This window comes from Centrocercus urophasianus, unplaced genomic scaffold (genome assembly GCF_019232065.1).
Source record: "Centrocercus urophasianus isolate 14NV4802_14NV808 unplaced genomic scaffold, USGS_Curo_1.0 seq_11, whole genome shotgun sequence".
Lineage (NCBI taxonomy): Eukaryota > Metazoa > Chordata > Aves > Galliformes > Phasianidae > Centrocercus > Centrocercus urophasianus.
Window position 1 is genome coordinate 3,014,111 of NW_024884253.1, and position 18,335 is coordinate 3,032,445.

Consider the following 18,335-nt stretch of genomic DNA (forward strand, 5'->3'; position numbering starts at 1 on the left):
ATCTTCATGGTGCCTCGTTGAAGGATGAATTTCTCTCTGGATGGTCTGAGTTCCACTGCGTCCCAGAATAGCTGAAAATCTGATCTGATTTATAGAAGACTGATCTTCTATGGTCTTAGCATTAAATTGGGGAGGCTGGTGTTGGTGTGCGTCGCCATCATATAGATTCGGATTTGTGTCTTGGGTGTCAGGGTTTCCCAGTGCCAGTCTGTGGGCTTCTGTAAGGCCAACTTTGAGTGAGCGGTCCTGGCAGTGGGAGCTCCTGGTAAAACTGGAAGTCAGCATTTGCTCTTCAAAGGAGGATGACTGGATCAAGATACAGAAAGTGAAGGAAGAAGTCTTGTATAAGATACCGCTTCTGTTATGTGTGCTGTACACATTAGATTGATGTACTCTGTGAGGTTCACCATTTTTTTGATACTACTCTGAATAGATTTTGTTTTAGTAAACTGTTCTAGTAGGGAGCTCCGAATAAGCAATTAAATGAGCCTTAAAAATTAGTCTTGCAGAATTTGCAATAAACGTTTTGTCTGAATCAGTCTAAGAATTTGGGCATAATGAAAATTAATTTATTTTCTGTTTCCCTTTTCCAGAATATGACAGATACCTAGCATCTAGCAAAACCATGGCAGCAGCTTACCTTGATCCAAACTTGAATCATACACCAAGTTCAAGTGCAAAGACGCACCTCGGTACTGGGATGGAGCGTTCCCCGGGGGCCATGGAGCGAGTCCTAAAGGTTTTTCACTACTTTGAAACCAGCAGTGAGCCAACGACGTGGGCCAGTATTATCCGGCATGGAGATGCTACTGATGTTCGAGTAAGTCTGGTTTTAGTGTTCTCCTGCCCTCCTTAGGTTAAATGCAAACTTTACCCTCAAAAGGTGAAATCTGGAAATCAGGAAACACAGAAGATTCACTGTTTATTTTGAAATAATCTTTACCTGTTGTATGCTTTCAGTAATTTTTGGAAAAGGCTTTAAGTGGTACCAACTTTCCTTTGGGGAGAGAGGGGAAGAGCTGTGGAAATTGATTTATGATAGTTTACTGCCTTGAAGAAACAGAAGAAGTCTTTCCCTTTTGCAGAACAGAAACTTGAAATTTCTAGAACTGGTTGTCAGTTTAAATACTACTACTGACTTACGTCATTCAACATTTACCACTTTGTATTCCCCAAAATTCTGTGTGGTGATGGGAGGAAATGTAGGAGAGGAGAGGTATCAAATGGCTTTCTTCTTGTTCTTTATTAAAAGAAGTAGGGAGGTCAACTGTTTGAAAGGGTAGATAATAGTAGGACAAGGGGAAATGGTTTTAAGTTGAAGGAGGGAAGATTTAGGTTGGATGTCAGGGGGAAGTTCTTTACAGATTGAGAGTGGTGAGGTGCTGGAACAGGCTGCCCAGAGAGGCTGTGGATGCCCTGTCCCTGGAGGTGTTCAAGGCCAGGTAGGATGGGGCCCTGGGCAGCCTGGTCTGGTATTAAATGGAGAGGTTGGCTGCCCTTCATGCATTGGAGGGTTTGGAACTTGATGATCCTTGAGGTCCTTTCCATCCCAGGCCATTCTGTGATGCTGTGAAAGTAAAAAAAAGTAAACAATTGTTTAATATATGTAAGGATATGTTGTTTTTTAATTCTTGTTTAAAAAGCATTTCCTTCCACAGTGGGGGAATAAAACATTTTACAGCAAAGCCGTTTCTTCCCACCTCTCTTCCCCTCCTCACCCCGGTAGTCATCTGGTTTTATTTGTACAGTGCAGTCCTTCAGCTAACTTGAACAAAAAAAAAGAAGACTAAGGATTGTTTTAGTAATTTAGGTATATGTTATCTTAAATACGTGTGTAAGTATACATATGCATGAAAATACTGTGTTTATTTCGGAGAGGGTTGAACAGGTCTGTGTAGAATGTGTGGAATAGTAATCTGACTATGAGACCCTTTACTTAGCATTTGCTACACTCATTCACATTCTGAGGTCTTGTATGAAATGAACTCTGTTTGGCATTTCAAGTACTGTTAAAGCTTAGTTGTTTGCTTGTTTTCAGCTATTGTCCAAGACCAGTCTTGCCTTGTGGTAGGTGATTTACAGGGTTGGCTTTGTTCTGCAGGGTTCTTGCTGTGCAAGCAGGTTGCCACCTGCCCATTCCTTCCAGCGTCTGTATTCTCTGTACAGTACTTTAAATCCCAGTAACGAGTTTTGAATGCTTTCTCTTCCTTTTCTACTACTTTCTAGCATCTCTGTGTATAAAAAGACCCTCAGACCATTCTTAGGTGGAGTAAGTTTTGCTGCAGTGATCACAGACTTGTGAAATTCAGGGATTTTCCTTGGTGATTATCCGAAAATCTGTCTCTTGTCAATTTAATCAGTTCATAACTCTGTATAGGGATAATTTGGTGGCTAGACAAATTAGAGGTACACTGGTAGGGATCAGTGTCATCAGTAACATACACTCATTTTACACGAAACAGGGTTTTTTGAGTGCTACATCATGTCTTAATTACCTGACTGAAGTATATTGATTTGATGTATCCAGTGTGATTGATTTATTTCATGAAGTCTATTATGGTGTGCCAGAGAGGAAAATTGTATCAATTTTTAACCTTGCAAGTTTCGGCTGTGGATTTGAATATACCGTATTTGAAATCCAGGTTATCTTTCCAAAGCAATATGTAGAAATAAAAACAGATCACATCTCTGGTTTCTTTGGTTAAAAAAATTCCAGCGGTTCTGGGCTTTTAGAATGCAAAATTTATACTCCATGTTAAAAAATCCAGTGTTGAGTTGAATTTGGAGAGCCACATGCTCTTATTTTAAGCAAGAAAGCATTGTATTTTTTTTTATTTAAAGAATTAAAAGATAGGTAGCAGTTACCAGAGGCTTGCCTTCATTTTTGATTTTCATATGTGTACATTTCTTTGTATGTTTGTTTCTAAAGTAATTAATATCTTTGTATTGTTCTTCTTTCCCAAGAACAAGAACACTGGGCAAGCGATGACTCACTGCTACTTCCACTCATGTAACAAAGCAGCTGCCTTTTTATTTTGGCAGTGGATATGAGCAGGTACTCATAGCAGTGGCGTAGCACTGATGGATTGCCATGTCCTGACATTTGTTTTAGAAACAGTGAATGGTTGTTGGAGTACAAGCCTCCATTGCATTGAAATGACTGCTGTTTGACCAAGTTAAATAATTTAAGGTGAAAGCAGCCTTGAAATGTTTTCTATGCCTTTGTTTTTTCCGTCACCTCTCACAATGGAGACTGACTGCAGTAGAGCTTCCATTTCTTCTGTGAGTTACAAACTGGAAGGAGGCTGATGCTGGATTTGTCTCTTGGCTCATTTCTATGAACTCTTGGAATTATTCAGCAGTGAATGCCTTTGAGAAAACTGTGCAACTAAAAGGGAAAGAAAAGGGTTTTTTTCAAGATTTCTCCCTGATTGGTGTGGCTGCTGGATTGATGGCCAAGGAGCCTTTCCAGCCTTGAAAGGAAGGCAGATTTGGACTGGAATCTCCAGAGCAGCCAATTTCAAGGTATTTCTGCTGATAAAGCAGAGGACTTTGTGTTATGTGCTAACACTGAAGGAAAGTCAGGAAAGAAACTTCCACACTTATTTTTAGTGCTTCCCTAACATAATATCTTCTGTTTCAAGTTAAACTGTATTTGCCTTTGTCAGTGGAAAGGATGTGTTTGGTTAAAGAAGTGAGGAAAAACCCTCTTCCCTTTCAAAAAACAAACAAAAAACTGAGATCTTTTATGATTTGTCAAGAGCAGGGTAGAAAACATCTTTGATCACTAAAGGGGAAAACCTTTATAATGAAAAGACTCTCATTGTTAAGCTCAGATGAACATAACTTAGCTTTCTATAAGAGTCTCAATGTGCCCAGATTAAAGGTACAATTTCCTTGCTATTTTTCTTGAAATATCTTTAAACAGGACAGCAGTATTTACATGTGGGCTTTGCTCTAAGGAGAGCTTGATGACTGTAACTGTTGTTTCTGGATGGATTTAGACCCTCAAAGTTAGCTGTTTCCTCTGAAGGATGAGCCCATATTCTCCAATGAAGAGCAACTTTTCAATTCTTAGAAATGCTTTTTTGGATTTCAGAGAACTGACACACTCTCTTTTATGCTCTTTTCTCCTTGGTGTTAAACTGAAGACATGCTTCATTTCCAAAAGAAAAGAAGTTCTTTATGGCTGTTCAAACATTGGCCACCTACAGCAAGTGCTTGGCTATATTTGCTATGCAGAAAAGGAAAGGTTGTTGAACTTGTTATTTCTGTTAATATGTGTTTTCTGTGTGCACATTCACAAAATGGGATTTCCAGGGCATGCTCTGCCCTGTTCACAGCCCCAGCACCGGAATGCAGTGGGGTGGGTGCTGCTGAGACGGGATTTCTTTGGTCTTGAGTGCACCTGGAATGTAAACAATGGCACTGAATTTTGAGCTGCAATTACAGGTAAATTGCCTTTCTGTTTCCAGAAGATGTGGCTGAAGCAGAGAAATAAATGCGTTGTTGACATTTAACAGATTGAGGGATGAGAGGAGTGGATTTTTATTAAACAAGCCTTTGAAAATCTTGTGCGAACTGGTCTAGACAGAAGGCTTTTTGCTCAACTGCAGTTCTGCTTCATGCTCTGCATTTACACTCAGAGGCATCTGGCTCGCTTCTGGTGTATCTTTTCAACTTCTAGTCCTCCAGTGCTATCCTAGAAAGCATGGGTGCGTGATCGGAAGAGCTGTGTGTTTCCAGCCAGGTCCCTCACCGGAGATTTTTAGGAGGAGCACATTCTCTCAGTACTTCACTAAAGCAGTTAAGTAAGCTGCATTACTGTGCTATTCAGCATGCCTTACTTTTTTTTTCCTGTTCACCTCTCCCGTTCAATCCATACCCACCATTTTTACCATCCAGAACTATTTGCAGTTTCCATGTCTAAGTCTGTCCTATAGTGACTGTGTTTAACTCTTTTTGGCTAGCTGTTCTTGCAGCATTTCTCTTCCTATCAGGTTTGTCTGAATGAAGCCCTTGAAGTTTTGCTGGTGTTTCTGTACTGTGGCTTCTTGGTGTGTTTTACGCAGCACTACATGACACCTGAATGTTTTACAATTCCTGATGGTGGAATGGAGTCTATTGCACAGGTCTGCAACTCAAGTGGTTTCTTAGAATGCACTTCTGGCTGCTGTGCCAGCTTCCCTCTCACTGTTCTCTCAAGCTGCTGTCTCAGGCGTGCCAGCACAGGTATGTGAATGTTTGGCAAGCTTGATTGAAGTCAGAATAGATCATTCTTTTAGTGGAGTTTCTAATCCCAATCAGTTTTGCAGTGTTAGCTGCATCATCTTGCGGGTGGATGCAGCTAAGACGACTGCAGGGTGAAAGGAAATATCTGTTTATGCTGGCACTGCTCAGGTTTGCAGATTTACTGCACCACCGGGGAAAGAGCCTCATTTGTGAGGATTCCTCATCATTCACTGCAGCGTGCCTGGTCTCCAACCACACCTTGGGAAGAATATTGCCTGTCTTGAGTGATAGGGCAAAGAGAGAATTAGAGGTGTGTCAGCCTAGCTTCAGTCCCTGAGAAGGCTTATTTCTAGCCATGGTTGTACCCATCCATCTTCATTTCTGTCCTGAGCATGCTGTACAACTGCTGTAATTTATCTTTCTGTAAAGAAGACTGCTAAGGTATTACATAGTAGACCTCATCTGCTAGGTTTTTCTTTTAAAATGGATTTTTCTGATAACACAGTATAGGGCTAGAGGATTAGCCACACAAGAAGTCTTTCATACTCATTGGGGAGAGCTTGTGAGCAATAAGGGAGCTCAAAACCAGCTGAGTATCTTTTGATAGTTGTACTAATTGTGACAGATATACTTCTGGTCTTCAGGGTGGCTGCTTTACTTTTGCATGATACTCTAGGTATCGTTGGATGAAAGAGATGCACTAAACAATGCTTTAAAAACTATATAAATAACCCTTTGAGATTTTACTAAAAAAGTCTGGATCTACAGGTGGCCTTGAAGTCTACAACAGCTCTTGTTCTAGAATTGAGCTATACAGAGTTGGGTCTGAAGAGACACCAGGAATCTGAGAGTAAGGAGTGTCAAGTTGTGGATGCTAAGCTTCCGGAAAACTAAACATTTAAAACACTTCAAAAGCACTAAATTTATTTACAAAACTGTACCAGCATGCAGTAGGATCAGAAAAGGGCTAATTCAGTCGAGGGGACTGGAAAGCAAGGCTCTACCAGGTCTGTTTTGTGTGATCTTTGTATGGCTTAAGTGTGAGAGATGCTGAAGTGCTTAGATTGCTCTGTTTTCTGAACTGATGATGTCTGTGGACTTGCAGAAAATGCTAGGAACCTAAATAACGTGATTTTGGGCTATTGTTTCAGTACCTACTTGTTCTGTGACAGAATTCCTTTTCACCTGACTTAGTCAGACTCAACTTTGTCATGTGGTATACAAACATCTACTGGATCAGTACTGGAGAGAGTGAGAGGGAGAAAAAAACATTAACATGATTATGAGAGAAAAGGGCTGTGGCATTTGGGGTTCAAATGTCAGGCATACATCATCAGAGGACACCCAAACCTGAGTGTTGTGAAGGCATTCTGCACTTCCATAGAACTTCAAAATCTAATTTGCCCTAAACCTTTGCAGTTGACTTCTGTTTAGATCTTGAATCTGTTTGGATCTGTTCGCATATACATATTTATATGTATTTATACATATTTATACACATAAATATACATATTTAAAGTACTTCACTGACATTAACGCTGTGTCCATGTGTAGAAGGTGCTGCTTGAAGAAGTCTTTTCTAGTGCAGAAGTCTTCCTTCCTTCTAAATAGGGAAATTAGGTTTGTAGTCACAGTGGGAGTGTGTTATTCCAGCTTCAATTTATTCATAGTAGCACTACAGCGTTGTTAATTTACAAGCAAGCAATTCATTTTCACTCATTTGCAGAATCACAGCATAGTATTGATGAACTCTGAGAGAGCCTAGGGCATCATGGAGTGCTGGCATTGGTGGACAAAGGGAATGCAACTGATGTTGTCTGCCTGAACTTGTGCAAGGCCGTTGACATAGTTCCGCACCACGTCCTTATCTCTGAATTGGGGAGATATGAATTTAAAGGCTGTACTGTTAGATGCAGATAAATAGCTGGTTGGATAGTTGAAGCCAAATTGTTGTTGTCAGTGGCTCTACAATCAGGTGGAGGCTGATCATGAGTGGTGTCCCTTAGCAGTCCATCTTGGAACTCTGCAACAGCTCTATCAGCAGTGAATGCAGCGGCAGTGAGTGCACCCTCAGCAAGTTTCTGATGACACCACACTGAGTGGTCTTAACAGAAGGTTAAGAATGCTATCCAGAGGGACTTTGACACGCTTAAAAAGTGGTCACATGAGAATCTAATGAGGCTTAACAAGGCCATAATGTGAGGTGTTGCACTTGGATCGGGGCAACCCAGTTACAAGTACAGACTGTGAAAAGAACTCAGTGATAGCAACCCTGTGGGGAATGACGTAGGGGTCGTGATGAATGAGAAGCTGAACATTGAGCCAGCAGTGTGCTCTTGGAGCCTAGAAGGCCAATAGTCTGCTGGGCTGCATCAGCAGAAGGATGGCCAGCAGGGAACGGGGAGGGGATTGTCTCCCTCTGCTCTGCCCTTGCGAGGCCCCATCTGCAGCACTGTGTCCAGGCCTGGGGTCCTCAGTCCAGAAAGGATGTGCAGCTGTTGGAGCAGGTCCAGAGAAGGGCCAATAAGGTGATGAGAAGACTGGACACCTCTCCTGTGAGGAATGGTTGAGGGCTTGTTTATCTTAGAGAAGACTCCGGGGAGACCTCACTGTGGCCTTCTAGCGTGGCCTTACAAGGAGGGGGACTGACTTTTTACATGGTCTTATAGTGATAGAAAAAGGGAGAATGGCTTTAAACTAAAAGAGAGGAGATTTAGGTTAGACGTTAGGAATTATTTTTTTTTCTTGAAAGGTGATGAGGCAGAGTTTGCCCCATCTCTGAAGATATTCAGGGCCAGGTTGGGTGGGATACTGGGCAGATCTAGTGCTTGGCAGCCCTACCAGTGGCAGGCTGTTGGAATTACGTGATATTTAAAGTGCCATTCTGTGATTTTGTCTTTCAGCCTTTCTCTGGTTAGTCTTGATTTTCAGCAGATTCCTAACTGTACTTTAAATTCTATTCTTGGATGCTTTTAACTTCTAATTGAGGACAAATATTAATCTATTTTGCAAATTACCTGTTGAGTAACGGAGTTATTTGAACGAATAAGTGAAAACCAGTGCTATCCAGCTTTGTGGTTCTTTATGAGGCTTTATTTTTAATTTTGTTTTTGCCTCCACTCTTGAGCTAAAGGGAGGGAACAGATGACCTATCACCTGTTACTGATAGAAGATTTCTCTAAGGGCTTCCCATTCTCTTTTGCTCAGCTGTACTGGCCTACTCTGTGTTTGGGATGTAAATGTCGGCTCTGCAAACCTAATTAAAGACAATGTGATTACAGTAAACAGCACCCAGCTTACATATGGTTGTGTGACTTCACTGCAGCTCTGTGTTTAGATGAGTGTGACAACAGATGGGTGAAAACTGGTAGAAATTGATATTCACATGGACACCCAGTTTACACCCGAAGAAAAATGTTATTCTGGTGTAGATGTCCACTGGAGTCAGCTCTTCTGCCAGGATTTCCAGCTGGGATGGGTTTGAAGTTCTAAGTTTGTCACCAGAGTTGGCAGTGTCATCAAGATGTTCCTTAACTCTTTGGTTTTCACTGAAGAATGCCTCTGAAGAGCTTCCTGAGCTAAGAGGTGGTTGCAGTCTAGTCTGAAGAGGTTTCAGTTTTCTTTGGTGATGCTGAAGGTTGTTAGGTGTAAAGGAGTTGGACTTAATAATCCTTATGGGTCCCTTTCAACTCAGATTTTTCAGCAGGGTGTTTTACTGTCTGTGTGCAGCGGTTAAACAGTTAAATGTTTTCTTCAGAAACTTCTGATTAAGCATTCGGCTCTGGTCCTGGGGAAAACATCAGTGGCAAGGCTTCTCGCACTGTGTGCAAGACAGAGGATCTGACGCTGGTCCCAAAGTGCAATGGTGGTGTCTGTGTTTGGTACTGTGAGCATCTCCACGTGGCTTGCAAGGCTGTCAGAAGCCCTGGAGGCTGGATGCCTTGTTTGTTACCCCATGAGAGTTAAAGACACTGGCCCAATTATGGCCGTGATGCCAAAGCAACTCTTAGAGATTATTTTTGTACAGTTTTGAAACAGCAGCCAGAGAAAACAAAGTTGTCATGCTGTTCAGGATCTTACTACACTGTTTGCATGCTGTGGTGTTGCAGTGTGAATTTCTGTTGCTGAATGAACAGTGCTGTTGTAGTGGTGGGTTATACTTGTTGCAGCTGTGACTCTGAATGTTCAAAATCCAGATTGCCTGATGTATAAATAATCATAGAATCATAGAACGACCTGGATTGAAAAGAACCACAATGATCATCCAGTTTCAACCCCCTGCTATGTGCCGGGTCGCCAACCAGCAGACCAGGCTGCCCAGAGCCACATCCAGCCTGGCCTTGAATGCCTCCAGGGATGGGGCATCCACAACCTCCTTGGGCAACCTGTTCCAGTGTGTCACCACCCTCTGGGTGAAAAACTTCCTCCTAATATCTGACCTAAACCTCCCCTGTCTTAATTTAAAACCATCTCCCCTTGTCCTATCGCTGTCCACTCTCTTAAACATTGTCATTCCCCCTCCTGTTTATATGCTCCCTTCAAGTACTGAAGGACTTACAGCATTTGGATCTTCTTTTTTCTAAAAGAAGCAACTCAATGTTTCATGCAAAGCATCACTGTTTCTTTTCTGGATATACAAAACAGTTTTTAGATGGTATTTTCAAACACTTCTCCATCTTTGCACTAATACAACTATCTCTTTTTCTTGAGTTGCAATATAGACTTCTACTAATTTGTTTGCTTGCTGTGATACTAATTGCTGGATCAGAGGGATCATTCTGCCATCTTGAAATAGGTTCTTGGATGCATTATGTTTGCAATGATTCTGCAGTAGGTCTAGAACTGGTTAATGATGTGAAAGGCATAGAAGCTTGAAAATCTGTCTTGCTTTTGCTGAGAATTAAAGTATGTGGCTGCTGAAGTTCTTTTGAAATCTCAACCTGAAAACTGGAGAGGTTCTTAAATATCCAGGTTGATTCTTTCCTGTGTAGATACTAATCATCTCAGCTGCCCTATGCATTAGCGTTCTTGGTTGTTCATGATCATCAAAAAACATGTATTTTTAATTCCAGAGTCATTTCTTCCCACAGCAGGCGTAACTGTTTTTGTACTGCCATTTTCACTATCAACTTACAGCAAAGAAACATGGGAAGGAATGGATTTCCATTAACAAATGCCTGCATCTTATGTACTCTGTTCTTGCAGTGATCAGTAAGCAGTGAAAATGAATGAATCCCTGTTTTCTGCGTGTGTACAGAAAAGCAGGCAACATGTCCTTCATCTGAGAGCATCCCTGCCAATAGTATGGTTCACAAACTGAGCAGAGCTCGTCCTTTGGGTGTATCATAGGTTAAATTTTCCTCTGTCACTTCTGAGAGCTCTTGGTTTTGTTGTATGTTTCTCTGGATACAGGCAACTGCTCTGCCTCGTTTGCTAACTAACACAAGGAGCTATAAATTGAGGCAACAAACCAACTTAGTCAATTTTTGTATCCTGTCATTGATAACTTTAATTCAGCTCTAAGACCACTGCCTGTTCTGCTAAGAGACCTTTACAACTTGCTAGTGAAGGCTACAAGAAACTCGCTTGCACAGTATCTCCTAAATTCTTCTCCCTTGATGATACAGTCCTCTGCGAGCCTGTGTCCATCTTCCTGCAAGCATAGGTCCTGTAGAGGCAAGGATTTGGCAGGACTTCTGGTTGTGGAAGGAGATGAAGAGAAGGACACTGCTAAGGATGCTTTTGCTGATGCTTTCAGGGTGTGGTGCTGGGCTTCATGGTCCCGCTTCTAACTCAGATTCTTAACTTACTAAACACAGCTTGTGTCTCCTTCTTATAGGCTTTCAACGTTCTTTTTTTTTTTTTTTTTTTTAACATTCCAGTGTGCCCTCTATTGCTTCTGGGACATTTTTCAGAAATTGCAGTTTGATATGTGCAAACTCACCAAAAGCATGCTTCCAGTCCTACGTGTACCACCTCCCCCCTCTCTTCAGATTGAGTGCTTCATTAGTTTTCTTTGCAGTCTGTCTTTTGCATACTTAATTTGCAGAATCCGAGTCTTAAATTATGTCTTTGGGATATAAACTCATCAATTTGGGGAAGCAGTGTCAGACCACATCTGGCAACATCTGGCTCCTTTAACCTGTGCGTTGATGTTCTCTGAAACGTTGTGCAAGAAGCAACATTTTGTGTATATGGCTATGTATATATCTATGGATAATGAGCATTTTCAGTAGGATGCATCCAGCTCAGAAGGGAAAGAATGATTTTCTGAAAGAAGCATCTGGCAGCAGTGATAGCCCGTGCTCCTGCTGGGCATGGGGCTCAGCCCTGGCAGGACTCTGCTGCCCTGCAGCTTACTCTCTAGCAGGCTGTGAGGCAGCAACTTTGGTCCCCTGCTGACTTTTTAATCTGGGTAAGAGCAAAACAGCCCAGCACAGGGCACTAGAGAGATTGCTAATCCATCATCTACTAACACGTTGTAATTTAATAGTCCCAAATAATTGTCTCTTGCCTCATTTTATATGGGATTTGTTGGAGCTCAAGAAAAAAGGAGTGGGGGACGTCAAGAGGCTGTGATGTGCCCTGCTAAATCCTGGCAATTCAGGCACTAAACAGGATGAGCATCTAAGATGTTTTTCCAGTTGTACATTGGGTGATTTTTTATTTTTTTTTTTTTAAAGATCTGGTGCTGCTTTTTCGTATTTTCCTTTCATCCACAAATCTGTTTTCTTATATTTTGGTTTTTACATTATGTTACTTTACATGAAAGGAATAGTGGCTTAATTGTGGTAAGGTTCATAGAAGCCTACATATGTGATGATTTCTGCCAATAAAGCTTCAGAAATTGCAGATGTTTGTCCAAAACAGTAGTTTAAATTGTTTAGTATTCTTAAGGTGCTGTCTGTTCATTGCTTGGTATAGTTTTGTATAGAGTTTGACATGGTCACATTTTGAAGTCTTACTGCAGAATTAATTTATTTACAAGTACATATTGCATTTTATGGCTTTTAAGGAGTGTGTTTCTCTGTTTTAGGGCATAATACAGAAGATCGTGGACTGTCACAAAGTGAAAAATGTGGCCTGCTATGGGTTGCGACTCAGTCATCTGCAGTCTGAGGAGGTTCACTGGCTGCACCTGGACATGGGAGTATCCAATGTGAGAGAGAAATTTGAACTAGCACATCCTCCAGAAGAATGGAAGTAAGACCATAAATCTGTTCAGTGTCAAAATCATGTCATATGAGTCTGTTTACGTTGTCATGAAAGTTGACTGTAATTTCCTTTATTAAGCAAGATCTTGTAATACAGAAACAAAACAAGACTTGTTGCATCAGAGAGCTGGAAGTGGTGAAGTATGCTTTTTGTTGTTGGAAGGGATTTCCTACAAACTGAGAAAAACACATACATGTAACCTGGGATTTAGAGGAGGCGTAAAGTAGGAGCAGAAATCTGGCACATGTCCTGAAGATCTGCAAAACTTGGGCTATGTTTAGTGAACCCTGTCTCAGGTTTTGTCATCCCTAAGGTTTTAGTACAAGAATCTTGGTGTTATCTCCACCTCCATGGACTGCCCAGGGAGGTGGTGGAGTCACCGACCCTGGGGGTGTTCAAGGAAAGACTGGATGTTGTGTTGAGGGACATGGTTTAGTGGGAGCTATTGGGAACAGGTGAACGGTTGGACTGGATGATCTTGAAGGTCTTTTCCAACCTTGGTGATTCTATGATTCTATCTCTGGTGTATGTGCACCTCTAAAAATTTTAAAAGATCCTATTGCTTAACTGAAAACAAGAAGATACTGTTACACATTCACTGTATTTATGCAGTCTAAACAGGAAGGTTGGAATTTAGAAGGGATGAAATACAGGAAGTAGGTTGGTTTATCCATCTGCAGTTCTGAAATGTTTTAGTTATAAAACCAAGGAATTGAGGCCCGGAGCAATCAGTTTACTAGGATCAATGAAGAATGGAAGCATACCCACATATATCTGTTTTTTGTACTTTTGTAGCCTAGGTGCATTTGCTGACCTATTTGCATGATACTAGTTAGATGATACCACTTCTTTCAGCCAACTGTGTTCTGTTTAAGGTTGAGTTTTCTTCACCTTTTTATCAGAGCAAGCTGAAAAGAGACAAAGAGCAAAGTGAGGGTGCATGCTCAGGAGAGGATGTAGACTGGAGAGGAAGACAGAAAAGATTCTTCACTTTGCTGGCAGAAAAATGAGAGGAAGTGTTTGCAGAAGGATGCAGTAGGTTACTAGAGAAGAGAGGGAGTTCTGAAATGCCGAGTGTAATGTTGAACTTGTGACAATACCAAAATGTAGATGAAGTGCTACTATGGATTCAGTGCAGGTGGGTTGTGCCTATTTTTCTCTGTAATGTGTTCATAACCACAATTTGTGCTAGTTTGCTCTATTTGAAGGCTATAAGTATTGTCTGCTGCAGAATTATTGTAAATAGTCTATACTTAATTCTTTGCAAATTGAGTTTGCATCATGTGCTAGCAGATGTCACAGTTTATAAATTCTATTTAGTGTCCTGACTTTATAATATCAAATAAATTAGAACTGTTGAAAACATGCATGCCGGAAACGTTAGGAAGTTCTCTTCTACGTGTTGAGTTTTATTGTTTCTGGGGTGTGCATCAACCTTTATCCTTCCTTACAAGAAATTTTACATTGATAATACTGCAAAATACAGATTTGGAAGTAAGCGATTCCTGAATGAGTTCCATGATAATTGTGCTGTGTATGAGATGTGAATTATTTATGCAGTGAAAATGTGTCACATAGTGCACAAGTGCCAATACCATTTCCTATTACGTGGCACAGCTCACACTGTGCACATCGCAGAACAAAGTTAATCGGTTTGAAAAGCAAAGTTAGATGAATTGTTTTGAAGTTCCTGAATAGGAATTGTATAAAATACTCATGAAAGAGCTGTGATAAGATGTAAATTATTCAGTACCTTTCCAAGGTGTCGTTTTCTGTGGTATCGGATCCATGCAGCTGACATACCTTTTAAACCCGTGGAGATTTGCTGTGTGTATCAAAACATTGCTGTCGTATTTGTAATACCATAAAAGAGTGTTTAAGATCAAATGACAGTACTTGTAAAAATATTTAGATGAGTAAAGGGAGAGGCGTCTTGGAATGATTCTTAAATGGAAAGCTTCCTATAGTATTAATAATCCAATAAATGTCCCTTGTGGATTTTTTAATCACCTAAATTAAAAGGGCTTTGTAGTTGATGCTCAGAAATAAGATCTGAGATGTTCTTTTGGACTTATCCAGATGCTGGAAGCTACACTGATTGTCAGTGGGATGTACGCAGGTTACCAGGGTAAAATGTGCCTCCAGTGTGTGCAGCTTTTGTCTGGTGCTGTCCTGTTTATAGTCCTTTTGGAGGATGGCGTAGTGGCATGGCACAAGGATGCAACTGCTCTGGATGACACAGCTGTAGTCAGAGTCTAGGAGGAGTAAATATTAGTGGACATCAGGGCAACAAAGTCACCCAGATTTCTGTTATTTCAAATTCTTTTTCTCTGGCAAGCAGTTCGCTTGCAGGAGCACACACAGCTTGAGATTTGCCAAAGTACCAATGGATAAAACCATTTATGTGGCAAAAGACAAACAGGAAATCATTGCTTACTGGAAGTCTTTTCCGACCTTCATGTTTACTTTTATGTATAATATTTACCTCTTTCTTGCTTAAAAAAAAAAAAAAAAAGACAGTTTTGCACAAGATGGGAACAGTTGAGTCCTGAAAGTAAGTGGAAGGAAGGAGGGAGTCCTGAGTAATGCTATCTTATCTCGAAGAGATGTCCAAGATTTAGCACTACAACAGTATTGCATAATTTAAGCACGATTTCATGTATTTGCTTTAGAATAACTCTAGTCATCCAAATACAGTTGGAGAGTTTGCTGAATTCCAGTGACTCTGCTGCTGTCAGGTTTATCTTACTGCAGCATAAATTAATTCTTTGTTAAGCATTGCGTTTTATGAAGTCCTATAGACCTGTGTGTGCAAGATGTTCCAAGATGACAATTGAAATACGAATGAAACCCCAGTGGTGTTTTATGTGAAGGTAATAAAGACCGGAGTGCCTTTGATTTATTTGCTTCAGGTTTCCTCTTAGTGTTTATGTCAGCAAGGCATGCATCAGACTCATCTTTTAATGAAGAAATTCCTCTTCACTTGTAGTATTATATTAATGGTTGGATGTTTCGAAGGGCATAAGAGTGAAACAGGAATTAATCTTCCTCTCTGACGTGTATTCTTTATTCCTGTATGGCAGGTTGAACTTGGAACGTTAAGATCTGAGAGTCTTAAATCATTACATCAGCCCTGATTATTTTTGATAAGGCTATGCCTTTACCAACAGTCACAGCAGCTATCCTGTCCTTTAAAAATGGTATATGCCAAAGCACCATTCCATTTACTGCCCTTTTTTGGCCCCATACGGGGAAAATTGAGATTCATGTAACAAATTTTATTGCTTGGAACAACTGTGTTCTGTATAGGGTAGAGATCTTCCTGTTCTGTGGTTAAGGTGCATAGGTGGAGCTGGTCCTTGTAACTGCATGCCATTCGTACTTTGGCTATAACAGGTGAAAGACACTCTTAAGGAAGCCCCATTGCTTAGCTGTAGTGTGTTACAAATTCTTGTATCAGCACAAGTGCCTCTGCACTGGCACAGAGACCAGAAGACTCGTGGTGTGATTTAATGAGGCAACAAATAACCTCACAGCTCTCTTCTCCCCTTTCGTGCTTCCAGTTATCCAACCCTCTGCCTTTTCTTCTATGAGCCCTAATGCTTGCTTAATCCTTCAGCAGCCTGATGCAGTTCATTAATCTCACACAAGGCTATTTTCTCCCAACTGTGTCCACCCTATTTGTTCCCATCTTCTCTTTTCTGTTTCCTTTTCTGCTGATGCAAGCTGAATCAGATCCTGCTGGAACTAAATTACGTGGTTGGGTTATTTCTTCTGCTGTTCCTGAGGTATGAAGACTTGGATCATCCGTTCTTCTTCAGCTTCTGCCCAGGTAGTGCTTGTTTTTCCAAGAGAAGCTCCTGGAACTGCTCAGCAGTGTGTGCTGTGCTTGCTTAAAGCGTACAGCTTTTTCACTGTGATGCCCATCGTTCTGAAGGTTGGAGTGGAAGACTGTGTGCATGGAAACTCCTGTACCCCAACAAAGATACATAGCAACAACTAGAATTGTAGTCTTCTGAATACTGTTCTTATCAGACTAAAGGGAGGTAGACATCAATGGCTTGCTCAGCAAGCAGATCCATTTTGTGGGAAGGGACTTCTCTCTTGAGTTGGCCACATTTCAAGAAGTATGTTTAGAGGATATGGAAAATCAAGCCCAACCTTGAATTGGCCTGTGGAAATTGTCTTCTTCATTCCCATAAGTGTAATCAGAGATTACTTTATAAATAGGTAATGAAGGTCACTGTAGCTGTCCCAGCCAAGCTTTTTACCTTGCCTTATTTTTCTCACAAGATCCTGTTGCAAAAAGCAATGCTTCTCATGCCTCCTTAGTGAAGCAGACCAAGTTCTGTACAGGAAATACTATTCCCATATTTTCTCATCTCTTTATCAAGATGACAGAGTCAGCATGTGTTTCTTTGAAGATTTGAGATAAGTTCTGTATGCATTTCATGGGGCCTGAACAATCTCTGGTTTTTCCTTGCAAGACAACGGAAAGATAGAAGAGATGGTACAGAGTGACTTAACAGTGTTGGCTCAGTTTGTTCTTTATACTTTGGATGACCAAATAAAGAGTTCTTATTCATATTTGTGATAATTCAACCCTATCTTCAGACTTCATCATTAAATAAGCTGTCCAAAACATGTGTTCTATCATAATGTTCCTCTTCCAGGCAGTTGGAGGTTCCCTTGATCAAGCACTTGTGGTAGGTGATGCTGGCTTCTGCCGGACACCCAACCAGCCACTCTCTAAACAGGATGGGAAGAAAAGTACCTGTGCCTTGAGCTTTATCGTCTTAAAGACAGTGCCACTGAATGGGTACAGTTTGGATTAAAGTTAAAAGTTGAGGTGAATAAGGAAATACCCCCTATCCATCGTTGTAAAAGGACCAAGGTGACAATCGTGAAATGGAAACACAGACCAGCAATAAGGGATGATCCTGTGCACCTTCTCAAGACAGCTCTCAAAACATGACTCTCATTAAATGTGATTTTGACTTATTTTTTCATTTATGCCTGGCTTCATCCTCCATCTCTTTTATAACCTGCAGCCTGAAGATTGTTTTACAAATGTTGTTTTCTGTGCCCCTGTTTTGCAGGATCTGTAGGATGTGGCTCCCTGCTGACTCTTCCCCTCGGAGCAGTGAGATCTGTACAGGGATGTCATGCCAAGGAAGAGGCAGGGGGTCACACCTATGGCTATGGCAGCTCACGTGCTGCTATCACCTCACAGAGGGCACCTTCTCATGGGTCTGCACCTAATGGCTTATCTGCTCTGGGTCCTGACGCTTCAGTCCTCAGTGAAGCTTTGGGAAGCATGAGGGTTTTATGTTTGTTTTTATGTGCAGGTCATTTGAAAACGTGTTTAGGAAATGTCAGGCACTCTGTGGTATGGTGCTCTCTGATTCAGTGTTCCAAGTGGTCAAATGCTAGAATTTTTACTTAGTTTTCAGTGTTTGTATTGATTTTTATCTGTATTTTGTACAACATTTGAAGACTGTCTGTAGTTGCAATGAAGTCTGATATTATTTGTCTTACCAGTTTAATTCTATTCCTTGTTTTTCAGATACGAACTGAGAATTCGATACCTGCCCAAAGGATTTCTAAACCAGTTCACTGAGGACAAACCAACTTTAAATTTTTTCTATCAGCAGGTATATTCAGTTATCGGTTACTTTCTGTTTTACTGCCATCTGTTTGGAAGATCCTTGCTTTGTTTATGTGCATGATGTAGTGTTGCAGAAACAAAAACTTGGTAAAACTTAAGGTTCACATGTAAAGTAAAAAAGGGGAACCCACAGTGGTGCCTTTCTCCCTGAGCAGCAATGGGGGATCTTTTCTGGTAGCTCTGCAGATGTTGTCTCATCTCCGATGAAATTTACCTCTGT

General features: G+C 41.0%; 1 protein-coding gene across 5 annotated transcripts in view; it reads left to right on the forward strand.

Annotated features, from left to right (window-relative positions):
* Positions 1-18,335, forward strand: part of PTK2 (protein tyrosine kinase 2) — a 195,935-nt gene that overhangs the window by 79,140 nt on the left and 98,460 nt on the right. For all 5 annotated transcript variants that reach the window (XM_042809085.1, XM_042809084.1, XM_042809082.1 and 2 more), the window contains 3 exons: positions 594-820; positions 12,269-12,435; positions 18,014-18,101. In XM_042809085.1, the coding sequence (XP_042665019.1) occupies positions 626-820; positions 12,269-12,435; positions 18,014-18,101 (450 nt within the window). In that variant the 5' untranslated portion in view covers positions 594-625. The remainder of the gene's footprint in view (positions 1-593; positions 821-12,268; positions 12,436-18,013; positions 18,102-18,335) is intronic.